Genomic DNA, 18,803 nt, shown 5'->3' on the forward strand with positions numbered 1-18,803 from the left:
TTTCATTGCATTGTCACTACTGCCCCAACATGGTGCCAGAGGATGGGGTGGTTAACCCCAAAATATGTTAAAATGGCCAAATGGATGAGGATTTGAAATTTATTTTGGATTTTTCATTTTATAAAACAATTTTGTCATGGCTTCCGACTTGAAAAATCAATGTGAAACAACACAGACTAAGTCTGTGTTTGCAACTCAATACCTTGCAAAATGCTAAAATATGTGAAAAAAGTGTTTTATTGTACGTACAAATTATTATATTATTCTTTAAAGGGTTTGATCACCTTATGGATTTAAGTTGTAAACATCCATACTAGGCAATTGAGGTTTTGGCTTACTAAGATAGACACAAACTAAAACTAAGTGTTGTTTGATATTGTAGATTACACAAGTGGGTGATAGTGGTGCCTCTGGTGTGAGAAATTATTAGTTACCCTGTAATCAAGGTAGTGTAAACAGTGGACATCCCCAAAAAGTAGACGGTGAGTTCTGGAAGTCTTAAAAAATGGCACCCTACTGTGAGTATAATTGAACCAGAGTCCATTCAATACCTTATATCAACATGTCACACAACTACTGACATCAGACCATTGATGAAAGGAACCTGGTACAAACAGGGAAAGTAAACAATTGAATTGGATTAATAACACTTGGCTCAGCATGTTGGAAGTGCAGTGACTTGTATTACACACGATGGTTTGATAGAATGTAATACAAGTCTCTGTTGTTCCAACATGCTGTTATTAATCCAATTCAGTTGTTTACTTTCCCTGTTTGTACCAGGTTCCTTTCATCCATGGTCTGATGTTGGCAGTTGTAGTTAGTGTCTATCTTAGTAAGCGAGACATTGATTGCCAGAGTAGTATTTTTTATTGTGATGGTGTAGATAGTTACCTACCTGTCTGGATCAGTTTCATCTTCCTCATCCTCATAAGGTTCTGTTAAGACATAAAAAATTTGCATCAGATTCTATAATAGTCATCAATAAGCAACTAAATAAGTCCTTACAAAATCAAAATTGGAGAGACCTCTGTCATTAAAAATATATGGGGATTTTCATGTGAATTTTATTTCTTTGTTTCAAACAAATATAAACATTTAACAAAAACAGACAGACAGACAGACATGCTAAACAAACACACACACGCACGCGCGCGCACACACACACACACACACACACACACACACACACACACACACACACACACACACACACACACACACACACACTCCTTCTCTCTTCCCCTAGATACAAGGCCAGTTTCATGCTCCAAAAGGGATATTCCAACAGGATACTTTATCACTGCAAATATTTGGTAGTTTACCTCCATTGCTACCTGCAATTATACAACAGATTCTACCACAAACCCAAAAAGTTTTGCCATAAATGAAATCTTACCATATACTTCACCAGGAGGTGACTTTGGTCTAGGATTGCATTCTTTGGCACCTTTGCACTCTCTAAGCAGCATTAATTCATCATGTAGCTGATGGCGGATTTCAAGAGGCATGGAGTGTATCCTATTCCACATCTACAAGGGTAATCAAACAACAGACCATTCAAAATAATGTAATATGACACTGGTAATCCAGCTTTCAGTTTACCAAGATAGCTGCAGACTAAAACTATTGTTGTTTAAATGTTGTAGATTACACACATGGGTGATAACGGTTCCTCTGTTGTGTGATTCTAATCACCCTGTGATCAAGATAGTGTAAACATTGAAGTCCAAAAAGAGTACACTGTTTCAAGTTCATGGAACTCTCAATAAAACTGTGACTCCTCTCTACTGAGACTATAACCATAGACAGTGGAGGGGAGAAACCAACATCCATTCAATACCGGTAGATTATCACTGTTGTATCAACATGTTGCCACAATAGTTTTACTTTGTGTCTATCTTAGTAAACCAAAGGCTCAATTATCAGAGTAATAATTGCCCTTACACACTGAATAGTGATTTGGCGACTCACTGGAAGTGGCTCAGTTCAACTGTGCCCTCAAATGATGGCTAAATCTTGTTGTTCTCGGTCAAAATGATATAACTGGGATTTATTGTGAGTCAGCACATAGTAAGAGATAGCATCACTAGAAATTGTGTGCGTCAAATTGGCTTAGAGGGCACACTGCTCACCACATAGAGATAGGGTAACACCAAATTTTGGTGCATCACTAGAAATTGTGTGCGTCAAATTGGCTTAGAGGGCACACTGGTCACAACATAGAGATAGGGTAACAACAAAGTTTGGTGCGTCACTAGAAATTGTGTACGTCAAATTGGCTTAGAGGGCACACTGCTTTGTTCTGTACCTCAGCAAGGTATGGAAGTAGACAAGACCAACCTTTACATAAATTACATTACTGATAAAATTGCTACTGAATACAATAATGTCATCAGAAATGTCCTAATTGGTATACCATGTCCATGACTGTTTTACTTATAATGGTTACACACAGTTTTAACAAAAAAGAAATAAAAATAACCAACAATGAAATAATTTACCTGTAATGGATCTTCTCCAGGCCTCATATCAAAGTATTCAATAAATCCTGTTATAAACTCGCAGTATAGGAAATCATGTGTTCTGTTGATTGTTCTTAAACACCAGTATGTGTTGTTGATAGAATTTGGACAAAAACAGAATGATCCCACTGTGAAAATAAAATCAAATATCATAATTACTTTATGTGTAGAGGAAAACATGCTGTAGGAAAAGTGTATTTGATAATCTTTATTCAAAACTGAATAATTATGTTTTCAAAACAAACACATGGGCAAGATTTTACAGATTTCCCTTCAGCTTTGGGACAACACATTGAAACTATGTTACACACTAGCTAACACATCTCAAGATGTTTACAGTCAGACCACAGTCAATACTGAAGTTACTCGCACCAAGCAACGCTGTGATATACCCACTATTGCAGGCTACATGTGACTATTAAACACTGGTCAACTTGCTACAAAGAACACTGGTCAAATTGCTACAAAGACCAGGATTAAGAACTTGATAAGATTACAAATGGCGATTACTCAGTCGATCACATATTTCCAGGACCATCCATGGAAGTCCTTTAAAATTCCAAGACTCTTAAAAACTACATTCTTTTCCTCAAACTTTATTATTTTTATTATTAGACTTTATTTAATCTCGATAGACTGTTGAGCCAGTGGCTCTTCTCACACAGTATCGAGAAAAACATTAAAATATATACATTATATATACACAAACTTGTACATATACTTACAATTCCAAAGTGGTGGTGTCGTCCAATGATCATTGGTTTGATAAAAACAACTCATTCCTCCGACTGAACACGCCTCTTCTTCTGGACTTTTAGGGTTCTTTTCTTTTTTCTCCTCCTTCTTCAACTTGTTAGCTTTCTTTTCAACCATCTGATCAATCTCTTCCTCAGTGAGATCAAATTTTCTATTGATAAACAAAAATGACATTTATTACAAATAAATTGTACAATATGTAATCATACACTTAGTATTGACACATGTAAGTTAGGCAAGTATTAGTCTCTTGGTTAAGAGAATTTCTCTCTTGTTTTTTTTTTAGATAAATACTTTCATCAAAAAGTAAGCATTTCTTTTACTGGTACATCTGCTTATTTTTATTTCCATGCATATTTGAATGTTATGACAGTGGTTATATTTCAGCTGGCTTTCCCGTTCACCTCACTCATGTCGCTTTCTCACAAAATTATACCAATGCAGTCACACAAAATATACTTATTTGATTCCATTTCCTGGAAAATAACAGTGGACTAACTTGAGAGGAAGGCTAATGTCACAAGTAAAGTGAACTTGGAAGACTTTGAAGTATCAACGTATGTGACATCACGTGTTAACTAATGAGGAATATATTTCTGAGACAGTCCATAAGTCAAAGTTGAGTACAAAATGTACAAATCTTCCTTCATACTAAAAATATAGACTCTCTCACAGTCCTTGGAGCATTGCATAGCTAAAAGGGCTGTTTTGTGTGTACCGATATCTATACTTCATAATTGAACTGTGGGTCCTCATCAACTGCATAGCACTAATCATTTGTTGATGTGGCAATAACACAGAGTCGCAGTAACACGTCAACAAATGATTAGCCCTATGTAGTCCATGAGGGCCCACAGTACAAGGATATTTTAGTACAATCATTCAGTAGATATTGGTACATACAAAACAGCTAATAGTGATGTTCCCGACGACTGGTGAGAGAATCTAACTAAAAATACTTACTTTTGTAATTTTTCAGCATATCTCGATAAAAGTGCATCATTATCAAGATCAGATAAATTTTCTTTGCGATTTCTGAAAGATAAAATATGCTATTAGTTAGTTCTAATAAATACACCTGATCTGTCCTATAAACAGTTAAACATACGATGCCATACTAAGAATTGAGGTGTTTTAATAATGTGTTCAATCACACTTTATTACCGGTTCCTACACTAATAATTGATGATTTAATAAGTATAAACTGTATATTAGTTTGTATTAATGCTTCCAGACAGAATATGGCTCTCAGTCCTATCAAATATGCTTGATAAAAATATCGACAAAAAGGCGCTGTAGCACAACTGTAGTTGGATGTTGCTATGGGCATGGTCTTGTTGCTAGGCATATTTGACTTTTTAGTTATATTTTGGGCTAGATATTTGCCTCATAATGAGAACATAGCCAGATAATTTGATCATTAAAATGCATGCAAAATTGATTTCTGCTGTATGCTGGTGAATTCTTAACCAGGTTTAGTAACAGTACTGTATATGATACATAATACATAATGTCAACGATATGTGAAAAAATGCATCAAATGTTTTCTTACTTTTTGCTTGAATCGTCCTCTTCATCTTCTACATAAATCTCCTCCTCTTCCTCCTCTATTTCCTCCTCATCCTCCTCCTCCTCCTCTTCTTCAATTATCTCTTCATCTTCATCTTCATCTTCTTCCTCTTCCGTTTCTTCATCTTCACAGATGCAAACCTTTCCCCTCCTTGGTTTTTTGTCAACTACAAACTCTCTGATATCTTTAAGGTTATTGATGCGGTCTTTTAAAGACTCAATTTGTTTAGACAGGAACTGCCTGTGCTCCATCCATGCTTGTTGTGATGCAAAGATCTAGATAAAAAAACAACATTTAATCAAATTTACCCAACGGACTTAAAATGTTCCTACATTAGATCTATTCTCTAGACAAAAAAATAACTAAAAATTCAAAATTTACCCAATCAAATTACCTCCAATGACTAGCATTAGCATTTCATACCTAAATCACAGAATTTCATTTTTTGGGGGGATTTATTGTAACGTGAATGGCAGTGATGTTTGATATCTCACTCTCTGATAAAATACATGAATGAATGAATGAATGAATGAATGAATGAATGAATGAATGAATGAATGAATGAATGAATGAATAAATGAATGAACAAATGAACAAATGAATGAACGAATCAATGAACAAATGAATGAATGAATGAATGAATGAATAAGTAAATAAATGAATAAATAATTAAATAAATACAAATTACATGTACTTAAAACTAATCAATAAATTTATACACTGAAATGACATACCTCATCTTCACAAACAACTCTGCCATTTTTATTAATTTGGCACTTAGGATCTATAACAACTGCATTGCCTATTGATCCATCTGCTAATGTTATGTCTGGGTTAGCTCCTTGGAACATAGTCTCCACACCAGTCTCATCTGCATCTCTCTCATCTCTCATGAATCGAGGTTTATAGTCATCTGTAGACAGATAAACAGTTGTATTCATGTAGTTAAAAAGGGGAAAAGTTTGAACTTCAGAATATAAATTGTCTTGACATGTTCACAGGTTCATGATCGTTGGTATTTGTTTATTTGTTCTCGTTAGTTAACATATGACTTATGACATTGATATTAGCAATTTAACTAATACCATAATCCTTCTCTTAATTTGTTTAAAAAAAAAGTTTCAATTTTGAAAAGTTTCAATAAATACTTGTAGAGGTATATATATCTACCAATATCATACATGTAAAAATTAAGAAGTACAAACAAACAAACATACATACATTAATACCATATACATTACAAGTAAATACAGAAACATACATGTATACAATTTACAAACACACACACACACACACACACACACACACACACACACACACACACACACTCACTCACTCACTCACTCACTCACTCACTCCGAAATATTCCCACACTACATGAACATATTACATTACATACAGTGAAGTATACATGCACATACATACATGCATACACAAACATGTAATATACACACACATACATACATGGACAGATGGACAGAAACACAGACAGACAGAGAGACAGAGACAGACAGACAGACAGACAGGCAGGCAGAAAAAAAAACATACCTTGACTGACATGGTCTTTCAAGAATTTTCTTTGTGACTTCTTTTCTTTTTTACTGAGTTGACTCCGATTACACTGACATCGTCTTTTCTTCTTCTTTGGTTTTCTCTTTCTTTCTTTTCTAACTTTAGGAACTCTACATTTTCTAAACCTGAGAGTGCCACCTTCCTGTACACATTCCTTGGCCTGTCAAATCACATATAAGGTAGTCTTTTTATAAGTCGTGCTACTTTGTGTTCCATGTGTACACGTGTGTGTGTGTGTGTGTGTGTGTGTGTGTGTGTGTGTGTGTGTGTGTGTGTGTGTGTGTGTGTGTGTGTGTGTGTGTGTGTGTGCGCGCGCAAATCTATTATTCAAATTTCAAATTGTGGCTTATAGTTTTGATCCACCTTACTCTTTCTTTTCCTTTTATTTTTATATAGTGAATTTGCTTGGTGTCTATTACAAAGCTCTCATGAAAAAAAATGTCTCGATACAAATGTGGTTTGAGGCATTTTCTCTATATACAAGATAATCTTGTCCGAAGCAATAGGGGGTAGAGAAAACCACAACAGATGGTTTAGCATACTAGATTTTTGAATGAATATTTTTGCAGACCTCCGCAAATACCTCACAAAATAGTACTGTAGTGTAATTATGCACTTTCTATTTCATGCTGGAAATATTTACTGCATAAAACTGTTCAAAACCCTAGCAAGACTGGTCTGGATTTCAAGTGAACTCTCACAATGTTCAAAGAGTGAACAGATAATGTTATCATTACCTGGTTAGGTTGGCATGGTGACTGGTATTCCAGTTTAGAACATTCTTCTCTCATTCTTTCATCTTTAGGAAGGTAATTAGATCGCTCATCATCCATTTTCCTATCGTGGTATTAAAGAAATTACACTTCATTAATATGACAATTAGTTTTGTACATCATCAAAGTTATGGTTCTTGTGATCTGTATATATTGCCATCAGCTTAAAAATGTGCTTTTATGCACATATTTATGTACACAAAGGTATGTGATTAATTTCAAGGCATTGTTTTTAATTTCACACCAATTTAAAATGGATATGATCACCTTTACAAATACCTTATCTACCCTAGCAATGGTTAATGCCATATGTATGTATGTATATGTAAATGTATATTAGTATATACCGGTAGTATATGTGTACAGTATATGTGTATACTTTGTTGTGAAACGCATGGTGGTTCACTTTCTAAGATTTGATTGGCTGTTGCTGCTTCATATTATGACTAGTGATCCATGCCAGGATCAAGCGTTCTTAATCTCTAATTCTACATAATTAACATAATCTCTAATTACAAATTTTATGTTATTTCATTGGCTAAGGATGCATCACATGACTAAAACCATAATAAAACCATTAATTAACATATGCTAAATGGGATAATAGCTATGAAAAGATATGTGGGTTGCAACAGACTTAGAAATTTTAAAGAAAATTTGAAATAATATTTGGCACAGAGGGATTGAAAATGGCACACAATGACATTGTTAATACTTTATAAAAAAGAATGTAGGATTTTAATTTAAAATAAATGCTAGTGTATGGTTGAATCTCACAGCTTGCTGCCTTTGTTGAATTGTTAGTATTTATATTATTGAAAGTAGCATGTGCCGCTGGGACTAATTTCCCTCAAAATCAAAGTTCTCCTAAATTTGTGTTCCTAGCCCCTTTGAAATAATTAAAGAACTTTGATGATTCATTGCCTTGTTTTCAAGGAAATTGACAATCTCGTTTCCTAGAATTGCAAGATAATTTAAGGCCTAATGAAAAAAAGAATTGTGTGGTTTCGGCTACGCTCAATTTTATAATAGGTGGGGTAGGTAGATTTTTTATTGAATTTTTATTACAATTTTTTCTGTGTGAGTGTTTAGTTTAGGTTTTCTGTTGTTTTCCAAATGGTTTCTGTGTTGTTTATTTCTTCCTATCAGATGTACAGCTGGCCATTACAGATAGGAAGAACAGTTTTAGAGTGTTTCACAATCTTTGTGATTTTATTATTTTTTTCTCGAATACATAAAAAAAGTTGATAGTCGTCAGTGGAAAACTAGGTACGGTCGGGTGACCGGAACCAAACAATTACATTTTTTAGGCCATAAACATAATATTTGGCAGCCATATTGGATTATCTAAAATGGTTTCATTTTGACCTTTATTTCATATATTGGTATTGTGTCCCCTAATTCAGTTTGAACAAGAATAACAGTAAAGATTTTCAACTCCAATGCACATACTATGTCACTGTAAAATACCAAAAAATTCAGTGGAGACAGTTGGCTGTTAAGGAGTCTAGCGTATGGTTAAAACTCTCACAACAACCAGAGTTACCAGACACACAAATTAACAAGGATTTAATGCAGTTGTTAATGGGAAAGTATCAAGTTATTGCAAGCGAAAAATCGACAGATGTATTAAAAAATGAAAAATTTCAGACGGGGAAAAATAAGTACATTTATATTTAGAAGTAAGAATAAAGCTGCAGGCTTATACCTAGTTGGAATACGGAACAGCCTGTTAAGAAAAAAATAGTATATGAGTATCCGCAATTTTGTACATTAAGATGCTTGTGAATTTACATACGGTATAAACAAGTGCAAACATGTCTAGTCTAGAGGCTATCCATCACTTCAAATCTCTTTTCACATCTAGATCAATGAGGTGCTGAGATGAAACGTCAAATTTAAATGAAGCCACTCTCATAGTAATTAACATCATGTCTTTGTTAATCAATGATGGAATTCTGCCCAAATATGGCAATCGGGGTGTAGTTACACAATGTCCAAATATGGTACATTTGTTAGCTCACGACATACTTATACATTGTTTACATCAGTCTAACAGTTGGGGTTTACTCATTTGTAGGAACTACTTTTGGTTCATGATTTCTAGTTGAGCTAGATGGGGTGAAGAGATCTTGAGATTTGCAGCCACAGATAGCCTCTAGACTATAACATGTCTTACAGCATAGGTGTTTATTACATTTAATATTGGTAGACTTGGTATATATATTTTAAAGCCATTAATGCGTCACTTACAAAACAAAAATAATAGAATGCCATACATGTATGTGATTTTAAGTCTACAAATTATCAATTAGTGAAGTTTTATGTCAACAGATGATATACACTTATGAATAATGATATAATCCCCATAGGCAACATACAGTTCATTTTGATTATTAATATTTAAAAAAGACTGAAAATCTTGACAAATGATGACATCATAAAATGATTAGACACTTTGACTTACCCTCTTTCTATAAGGAAAGTATCTCTCCACAGTCTTCTCTTCCTACCATTAGGTCTACCCCTAAAAATAATATGAATGACAAATTTAAACATTTTATTAATTTGAAAAAATGATACACATCAAAATTTGACCATAACACCCTTTTCTGTTTACTGATGACCCCATCCAATAGTACTTAGTAGACATATCCAATTATATATCAACATACATTTTCATGGAAATCTTGCACATAAAAATCTTTGAGTGTGTATGTATGTATGTGTGTGTGTGTGAGTGAGAGAGAGAGAGAGAGAGAGAGAGAGAGAGAGAGAGAGAGAGAGAGAGAGAGAGAGAGAGAGAGAGAGAGAGAGAGAGAGAGAGAGAGAGAGAGAGAGAGAGAGAGAGAGAGAGAGAGAGAGAGAGAGAGAGAGAGAGAGAGAGGGGGGGGGGGGAGAGAAAGAGAGAGAGAGAGACAGAGACACACAGAGAGACTGAGAGACAGAGACAGACAAACAAACAAACAGAGAGATGAAATATCTGTATGTTCTCACCTTGTTCCATTACCATTGTATACAAGTTTTAGAGCTGATTTTCCATCCATATCATCACGATTAGATATACCTGCCATATCCAGTATAGTTGGTGCTATATCAACATTTAGTACTATGCTTGGAATTCTGAGAATAAACATACAAGGACTTCAATGCACCAATATCTTTGTCAATGTCATAGGTAAAATATACTACCAGTACTTGCTATCAGAATTAGACATTATAATGTCGCAAATCATGACAGAGAAATTCAGTTATTCTTTGGTGGTTCTCATTCTTTCAATTTCGAATGGTGAGTGTTTTGTTGTAAGATGGATTCTTGCTGGCTACTTGTAAGTACAAGATTCGGTACGAGAACTGCTAGGAGTATAATATTGTGTCAGATATAGGTACAAGGCACTCACAGAACAAACGACAATAAAAGTAGGAGGTAAATAACGAAATCATGACAAGTTCTCTACATCAGATTTTTAATCAGATTACACTTGGATTAGAGTCAAAAGTCTATTATTGATAAATATCAAGCGGGACCAAAATCCTATCAAAAGCTAAAAGCTAATTTCCTGGTACTAAACACAATACATGTAATACGTTTATAGACAATGGAAATATTAAGATTGTCCCACTATAGGTCTATGCCTGAAGCAAGCATTATAAATAATTTTTGAGGCAAACATAATCTGAAATAACCCTATTCTTACTCAATTCCTCCAGGAATATTAGGTCCACGGATATAGAAAGGAACTCTGACATCAAACTCATAGGGCATGGACTTGCCTTTAACCAGACCAAACTGTCCTGCATGATAGCCATGGTCTGATGTAAACAGGATGAAAGTATTGTCTAATTCATCCATATCTTTCAACATGTTATAAATCTGAAACAAAGAAAAAACAAGCCTTCATTGAAGACACAGACCCAAATGGTGTTTTATCGCAGCTATTATGCAAATTTGAATGGTGTTTCTCGATTATATTGCATAACTTCATAATTTACTGATCAATTTGCTAATTGACCTTGAATATGGAGGTCAAAGTCAAAGATTAAGGTATAATAATAAAACTGACCTTTGGGGTATAGACATTTAAAATGAGTCTTTGTGTATTCAATTTCTTGAGTTAACACAGAAAGAATTTTTTTGGGGGGCAATTGACCTTGAAAATGTTTGTCAAGGTCAAAAGTCACAGTCTCATTAGAAAACTCATCATTGATAACGTAAGGGTAGACACTTGAACGGTGACCATATGTATCAAACTTTTGGAGATAACGGGCAAAATATGCTTTCTACTACAAATATTATGGTTGCAATTTTGCTATATAGGTCAAGGTCATATGCCTCACAGTCAAACCCAAGTCATGATGAAATATCACTTGAAATGTTTTAATCAAAGAGCGATGAAGATAACCAAAATTTGAAGACTTTCGAAGTCAAAGTCTGAAAAGAAAGCTTATACTATAATGAATGACAGCTGTTCACTTACTTTTTCAACTGCATCATCAACAGAAAGTAATGTTTGCAATCTCTTTTGTTGTAAGACATCAGTAAAGGCCATCATTTTGGGAGTCATTTTACCAGTATATTGAAATATCCAGTGTTTATCATGATTAGGGGCTACATTCCATGTCTCAGTTCTGAAGTATGATATATAAACACACCTGAGTAATGTGACAACCTAAAAAAAAACCTACATACACACACTGAGGAATACAGATTTTGACTGGTGCAAACTTTGTCAAAATGTTCCTTTAAACAATCAAGATTCACAAAACTCTGTGCCGAGCTAAACACTAAACAGCTGAGTAATGTGACAACCTAAAAAAAACCTACATACACACACCGAGGAATACAGATTTTGACTGGTGCAAACTTTGTCCAAATGTTCCTTTAAACAATGGAGATTCATAACTCAGTCCCTAATTAAACACTAAACAGCTGAGCAATGTGACAACTTTATAAACACACACACACACACACACACACACACACACACACACATACACACACACACACAGACACACACACACACACACACACACACACACACACAGAGAGGAATATAGATTTTGACTGGTGCAAACTTGTCCAAATGTTCCTTTCATAAAACTCTGTGCCTAGCTAAACACTTTATAGAAAGTGGAATACAAGAATAGTACTTGTTGATGGTTTGGTAAAACTTTTACTTCCAAGAAATCATTATTTACCCAATTAAAAGGCCAGAAATTTAATTTTGAATTGAAACATGGGTCTTTAATAACTTTTGTTTCCATCCTGTATCAGGAATCATCAGTATAACAAGGGAATTGTAAAGTACATTTATCTTTTGATTGACAACTAACCTGTGAGTCATAACACCATTAAACATGTGTTGATATTGGGGGGCAGCATCTTCTGGGCCATGTGGTGCAGGCATTGATAATACTATAGCTACTGGTCTGGTGGGATACACTTGTTTTGAAAGTTTAAAAAATGTGACGCTGTCATTGGCTATAAGGTCTGTTAGATAATCACTGTAAAGAGACAATATAAGGAAAATATGCATAACTATGCAGCAGAATTCAAAAAAACAAAAGGAGGAAATATTGTATAGTTTGGCCACTGGGGGCACCATTCACATTCAGAAGCCAATTTACATATTAGCATACAGATCATTCTTGCAAACCAGAGTTATCATTTCTATCATTTTGAAATAATTCCCTCCAAGTGGGAGGCTTGTTAAGAACATTGCCGTAAAACAGGCCATGGTTTGCGACGATACATACAGGTATGTAAGATAATGTTTTTGGTATCATATGGCTCGGCAAATTCTTGTATGCAAATACTGACTGTTATATGTGATAGTATTATTGTGTACTTACTCATGATAATCGCTGGAATGCCTTATTTTGTTACCATTTCTATTTATGGTGTAATTATAAAACCTAGAGTTTCGTATCAATCCAACCCACTCCATCCAGCCAGGTGGGATGTAAGTACCATTATATGTATTTAAATATTTTCCAAAATAACCTGCAACAAACATGACAAGACTGTATTTACTTCCATTCCTAGAATGAGTTCCTCCACACAAAATCACCATTTGCATACATACATGTACATACATACATACATACATACATACATACATACATACATATATTATATACAAACATACATACATACATACATACATACATTGATAGTATATCAATTTTCTCATTCATATGCTTTCAAATGAATGATATGCCCATTATGAAATAAAATCCAGCAACTATCATAATAAAGAGTGTTAAATGCAATAAACTATAAATTGTTGCCCTTTGCATGGGTAATATCTCTGTTTTTAAAATCACGGTGTTTCACCTGATGTGCCAAAAATTAGAAGGGCGCCCTCTCAGTTGTCATAAAGTTTCCTACTGTTGACATCCCTAGCAAATGTTTTTTAAGTTTTTCTTCTGGGTTACAGGGTTTATCTCTTGAATTTTCTCATTTTCAGGATAACTAGTCTGCAAGGTACAGACATTCGTGCCATGTTATCAGCCAGCACTCATAGTTAAGAATCCTGATTTGGCTGAATAACTTGACTATATCTTACAGTCTACTGAATAACTAAATAGTATAAGCAATAATGATATTCCTGTTTTTTTTTCACCCTCACCAGTTCTATAATCTTCTCTTTGTAAATAAGTAGCAAAAGTTTTAGTTTCTGGTCCTCTCCTCCAGCTGAGAGATCCACAATGTTCATTATTTGTATACACTTCATGATTGTGAGTATGAAGTCCTGTTAGTATGGTACTCCTTGATGGACAACACATAGGTGTCGTTACAAATGCATTTGTGAAAGTAGCACCGCCTTCTCCTAAAATACGACGTGTTTTGTTCATTACGTCCATGGAACCTACGACAAAGAAACATAAAGAATCGTTTATAATTGTTGTCAATATGATGATATAATATGGGTTGGCGGTGGCTGAGTGGTTTGCTTGTATGCCTGTTACCTCTGCAGTCTGGGTTTGAACCTGCCAAGTTTTGGCTGGGTTTGATTAAATTTACCCCTCTGTAAGTAAGAAGAGTGTGGTTCAGTTTGATTCTACCGTACAATGTAGGTTTTCCCCGGGTACTCCGGTTTCCTCCTTCACTATAAACACTGAACCAAAAGAGCCTATAAATGGGACTATCTCCTGTTGGTCATCCGATAAATAAAATAAATAAAATATGATGCAAAATAATTCTGCGAGTAGGACTCGAAGGTTCTTACACAAAGTGAAATGACCAGTGACCATAATATGGTTCTTGGAGAAGGCCTGGTTAAATTTTTTCCTGAAGTCAAATAATAAGTGAGCCAATCACTTTTCCCCTTTCTCACAGTACCAGAAATCCATGTCTAATGTTTTCTGATTGGCTGTAGTGCACACATTTATGATTTGTCCTACATATTCTGTTTAAGTATTTGATTTGTAGCAGGGAAGTTTAACCCATACAGAACTCCACAGTGTTTATTTTCTTATACTTCTCCATTTTCAAAAACAAAAACAAACGACAAGTATTTGTTTTACAGGAAAATTCCAATTTAAAACATTCATAAATAAGATATTCTGTGTTGTATTGGCGATATAAACTTATTTCGCAGACTTTTTCTAAATATCGTGTCTAAAACAAAAATTTCTCGGAATTGTCATTTCAAAACCTTTGTTCCATATTTCAAAGAACTGCATGATCAAAATGCAACAGTTGACATTTGCAATCTGACAAAAAATCTTATGTGCTGGTTGGATTCTTGTTCAATTTTCTATCACCTTAAGTTTATGTTTTACTTGTATTGTCGTTTGTTTCATACAATGTATATTTCTGAGGAGGGGTGGCACACAAGACTAAATTATGAACATGCAATTCAAAACACAAACACAAGTGAAAAAAGGAAGGTTATAGTGAACAATAAGCCAATCCCCACATAATATTTTTTGTCATATGGTAGAGTATGGTGGTGCATAAGTGATACTTTTCTGAATATTTTCCATTTACTCACCTAACATAACATCCTGATCATCTGTAAGTATAACGACAATATTAGGTTTACTGCTTCGGCTTCTCTCCTTTGTTTGTGTCTTGCCTTTACCCCTTGGGTTAAGTACAGTTCTGTGAGACTTTCGGTTGCCATAGCGATTCTTGTCAGTTGCAGCATCCAGTGATGTGTTCAAGAGAAAGATGAGGAAGAGTGTTGTTGTCAGGTAACGCAGTAGTGATGGCCACTGCTGGTTCATCCTGATCACCTAGACATGTGCTGTTTTATGGTTACAATCTGAAACGAGAAGGGGTGAAACACAAAGATCAGTGGACTGTTGTAAGATATCACCATTACAGTTAAAACAACAGGGAATATACACCCAGACTATGACTTTACTGAGAACTATCTGAGAACTATATACCACTTCACATATCATGTGACAATGTTGGAAAATTTCAATGACTTCCTCAAAATCAAATTTCCTGGACTTCTACAAAAGTACACATCCTGCTAGCCATTCCATTGCAACGATAGAAGTACGATAGTATCACTTCCCATAAGCTTTTGTTTGCATTCACCAGATTTGGCATTCCCTTCAAGTTCCCTACTCAATGGCAGGTGCCACATCTAATAGACTAGTAAACAAAAGCCTGTACATGTATATATGATATTGCCGCGTAGCTATTGGACAGTAATGTAAACTGATAGACAAATGCTACCATTGTCCAAAACTACAAGTTGGGAATAAAACATCGTTTCAAAATCATGGGTGCCCAAGCAACCATTTGGTATGTGTTTAAAAAATTTCTAAAAAATATGGACTAGTGTTAACCACTGCTGGGCTTGAATTTGGCACGCGCACTTCTATATACCATTAGAACTTGGTACATTATAGCAACTGAAAAATCCACACTAATACAATGTACCTGCATGCAAGTATTTCACTAGTCTTGCTGCAAGACCCCTCAGGCTATTCTGCTCACTGTGACAGGCAACTGAAGGTCGCTAATGAGGGCGATAGCTCGGGTGTTCCCCATCATATCTATAAGAAGAATGCCTGAGGTCTAGCAGCTAGACTAGGATTTCCCCTTCACTGTCAATGATGCAAGTAATTTAAAGGGCCATGTTTCAGTCCCACATCATCACATTAGTGTTACATGTACATGTATCCTATCAGTGGAGACATAAGGATTACATAGGATCATTCTTTTGTTCGGAACCAACTTGTTCTATAGCTTTGCCAAACTGTAGACCCAGTGTAGTCTATGGCCAAACAACCATTTTATAATGTTATTCACACCTACGTTAATCCTAAGTGGGCCTCTAATCTGAACTTGAATGATCAAGGGCATACAATACTGTAATTTGTTACTTTTGAGTACAGCTGTAACTTATTCTCATTACTACACGCCTGGATGTTTTTCTAAACAAACCAGAAATGCTATGATAGTAACCAGGTGATGAGAACGGAGCGATGGCATGTGAAGGGTCTTTTGGATTGCACATGTCAACCTCTCAAAGGTGTGTGGAATCTGCTGTAGTATTAATGATAATATACACCTATTCACAGTCTAGTAACCGACAAGGAGGTGTACATAAACCAATGATGATTGATTCTGACATGTACTTTATGAAGTACAACAACACTTTGCTCAAATAATTCGATTGGGAGGATTCAGATTTGAAGACAGGTATACAATTACTGTATTGTTCTGTTATAACAAAGGTAGTATTGTTTCACATTGTCATTATGAACTTCTAATAGAATGATCAATCAATGAATTTATCATCAACATGACAAACAGTATATATACAAAGGTGATTGTAGATTTAGACAAGGTTAATATATGCCCTATATCGTACACTGCAGCAGAATGACTTAGACTTGACAAGTTAATACATCGATAACCAATCACATATACCAAATACAGGGATGAATAAACCACAATACACTAATCCTTCTCACAAACCACGTTTTGTCTAATCCATCAATAAGAATATAAATCTAAGTAACAGTGGATGAAGTATTTGTGTGGTCCTGCTTGCAAATGGTGTCTAAGATATGAAGGAAAGGGTTACAGTGTCAGAATCAAGTCCTGACTTTAATATTCGGTCTGCAAGCTGGACTAGTATTTGCGCAATGGTACCTCTAATTTAGTACCACTCTCAAATTATTTGAGATTTGGTGCCACCAATAGCATCTAGAATAGTGAATTACATATAATAGCCTGGATGTAACGTCTTCTCCAATCATCTCTAACGAGAGATCTTGAGATTCGATGCAGGATAGCACTAGACTATATGATGATAGATGAAACTGACCAATAATTTTCACTCTTTAACTTAAAGATTAAAGTCGTACATCAATTGGTTTACGGTTACTGATCATATGACTGACAGTTCTTGTCATATAATATATATCATATGATAAGAACCACACTTAAAAATAATCAGTATTTCCCCCCACAACTATTTGTCAACACATGCTAAGGTTGATCGTCACAGGTATAATTGGCACTTCTGATAAGGTATATCACACACATCTTGTCAAAATATGGTGTTTGTAACATTCCACAGAAATAATCTACTCCATACCTCTCCAGATGTTATCAACATTTCTACTTGAGGGTATAGAAGTACTGTATGGGCTGACAGTCAACTATGGACTGATAGAGAGCTACAAAACAGACAACAGTAGCAGGGCTCGGGCCTTCGGCCCTCGATATCAGTATGCGATTATAGTAGTATTGTGCCGGATCGGAGCGCCACAACGACTTAAAGTTTAGATAAAACATAGGGAAAAATGGCACAAGCGACTGTTGACAGTCTAACACTGGACCACAGACCACATTAGCATACACTGGAGCACAGTCTGTGGTCCAGTGTGTGCTACTTTTGTATGTGGTCCAGTGTGTATAGTGCGGATAGACAAATATAGCACACACTGGACCAGATACAAAAGTAACACACACTGGAACACAGTCAAGAACTGGAGCACAGACAACAGTAGCACACACTGGACCACAAAGTCAATGTAATCAGGTTATGACACTTCAAGGAGATACCTGGTTTTACTCACAGTCCCTCTACATGTATGTATGAGAGCGGGACTGTGTTAATACAATGCTCCCTTTGTGGCGATGACTTGATGATATTCATTTTTATATTATACAACACTTTGTGCATCATTCTTCATCCCTTATTTTTACATACATTTTGAAAAATGTTGTACATGTATAAATGTATGGTACACATGTATACAAATAAACCTAAAGAATGAACCTAAGTTAATGAAGCCCTATATGTATCTGATATTTGATTAGATTATACATTTTTGTATGCTGACAAAACTAACAGGCTTCATAGCCTCAATGAGGTCACAGGGAGCATTGGTCATAAGCTGATTGACAGGTCCAGATTATATTTTTTAAAATGAAAACCATACTGTACAGTATGCAGATATTTACATGATATGTGTGAATTAATCTCAGGTGATTACATGCATCACATGGTATATTGGCCACTTTTTGATTGCTAGCTAGATCTATATTTGGACAAAGTATGTGTCATGGTCCACTGAGCAATGGCCAAGGCTTACATGGTGTGAGTATATGTCTGATTTAATAAA

At 35.2% G+C, this 18,803-nt stretch overlaps 1 protein-coding gene across 1 annotated transcript in view; it reads right to left on the reverse strand.

The window, feature by feature from the left end:
• LOC144445134 (extracellular sulfatase Sulf-1-like) overlaps positions 1 to 18,803 on the reverse strand; it is a 53,655-nt gene that overhangs the window by 1,539 nt on the left and 33,313 nt on the right. Inside the window, exons 2-20 of the mRNA XM_078134692.1 lie at positions 15,197 to 15,469; positions 13,829 to 14,068; positions 13,050 to 13,200; positions 12,531 to 12,701; positions 11,675 to 11,825; positions 10,895 to 11,070; positions 10,194 to 10,319; positions 9,664 to 9,723; positions 8,899 to 8,925; positions 7,689 to 7,704; positions 7,161 to 7,244; positions 6,400 to 6,583; positions 5,586 to 5,764; positions 4,834 to 5,126; positions 4,245 to 4,316; positions 3,251 to 3,432; positions 2,505 to 2,653; positions 1,400 to 1,532; positions 899 to 938 (exon numbers count right to left, since the gene is read on the reverse strand). Of these exons, the coding sequence (XP_077990818.1) occupies positions 899 to 938; positions 1,400 to 1,532; positions 2,505 to 2,653; positions 3,251 to 3,432; positions 4,245 to 4,316; positions 4,834 to 5,126; positions 5,586 to 5,764; positions 6,400 to 6,583; positions 7,161 to 7,244; positions 7,689 to 7,704; positions 8,899 to 8,925; positions 9,664 to 9,723; positions 10,194 to 10,319; positions 10,895 to 11,070; positions 11,675 to 11,825; positions 12,531 to 12,701; positions 13,050 to 13,200; positions 13,829 to 14,068; positions 15,197 to 15,431 (2,669 nt within the window). The 5' untranslated portion in view covers positions 15,432 to 15,469. The remainder of the gene's footprint in view (positions 1 to 898; positions 939 to 1,399; positions 1,533 to 2,504; positions 2,654 to 3,250; positions 3,433 to 4,244; positions 4,317 to 4,833; positions 5,127 to 5,585; positions 5,765 to 6,399; positions 6,584 to 7,160; positions 7,245 to 7,688; positions 7,705 to 8,898; positions 8,926 to 9,663; positions 9,724 to 10,193; positions 10,320 to 10,894; positions 11,071 to 11,674; positions 11,826 to 12,530; positions 12,702 to 13,049; positions 13,201 to 13,828; positions 14,069 to 15,196; positions 15,470 to 18,803) is intronic.

Source organism: Glandiceps talaboti, chromosome 13, assembly GCF_964340395.1.
Source record: "Glandiceps talaboti chromosome 13, keGlaTala1.1, whole genome shotgun sequence".
NCBI classification, from domain to species: Eukaryota; Metazoa; Hemichordata; class Enteropneusta; family Spengelidae; genus Glandiceps; species Glandiceps talaboti.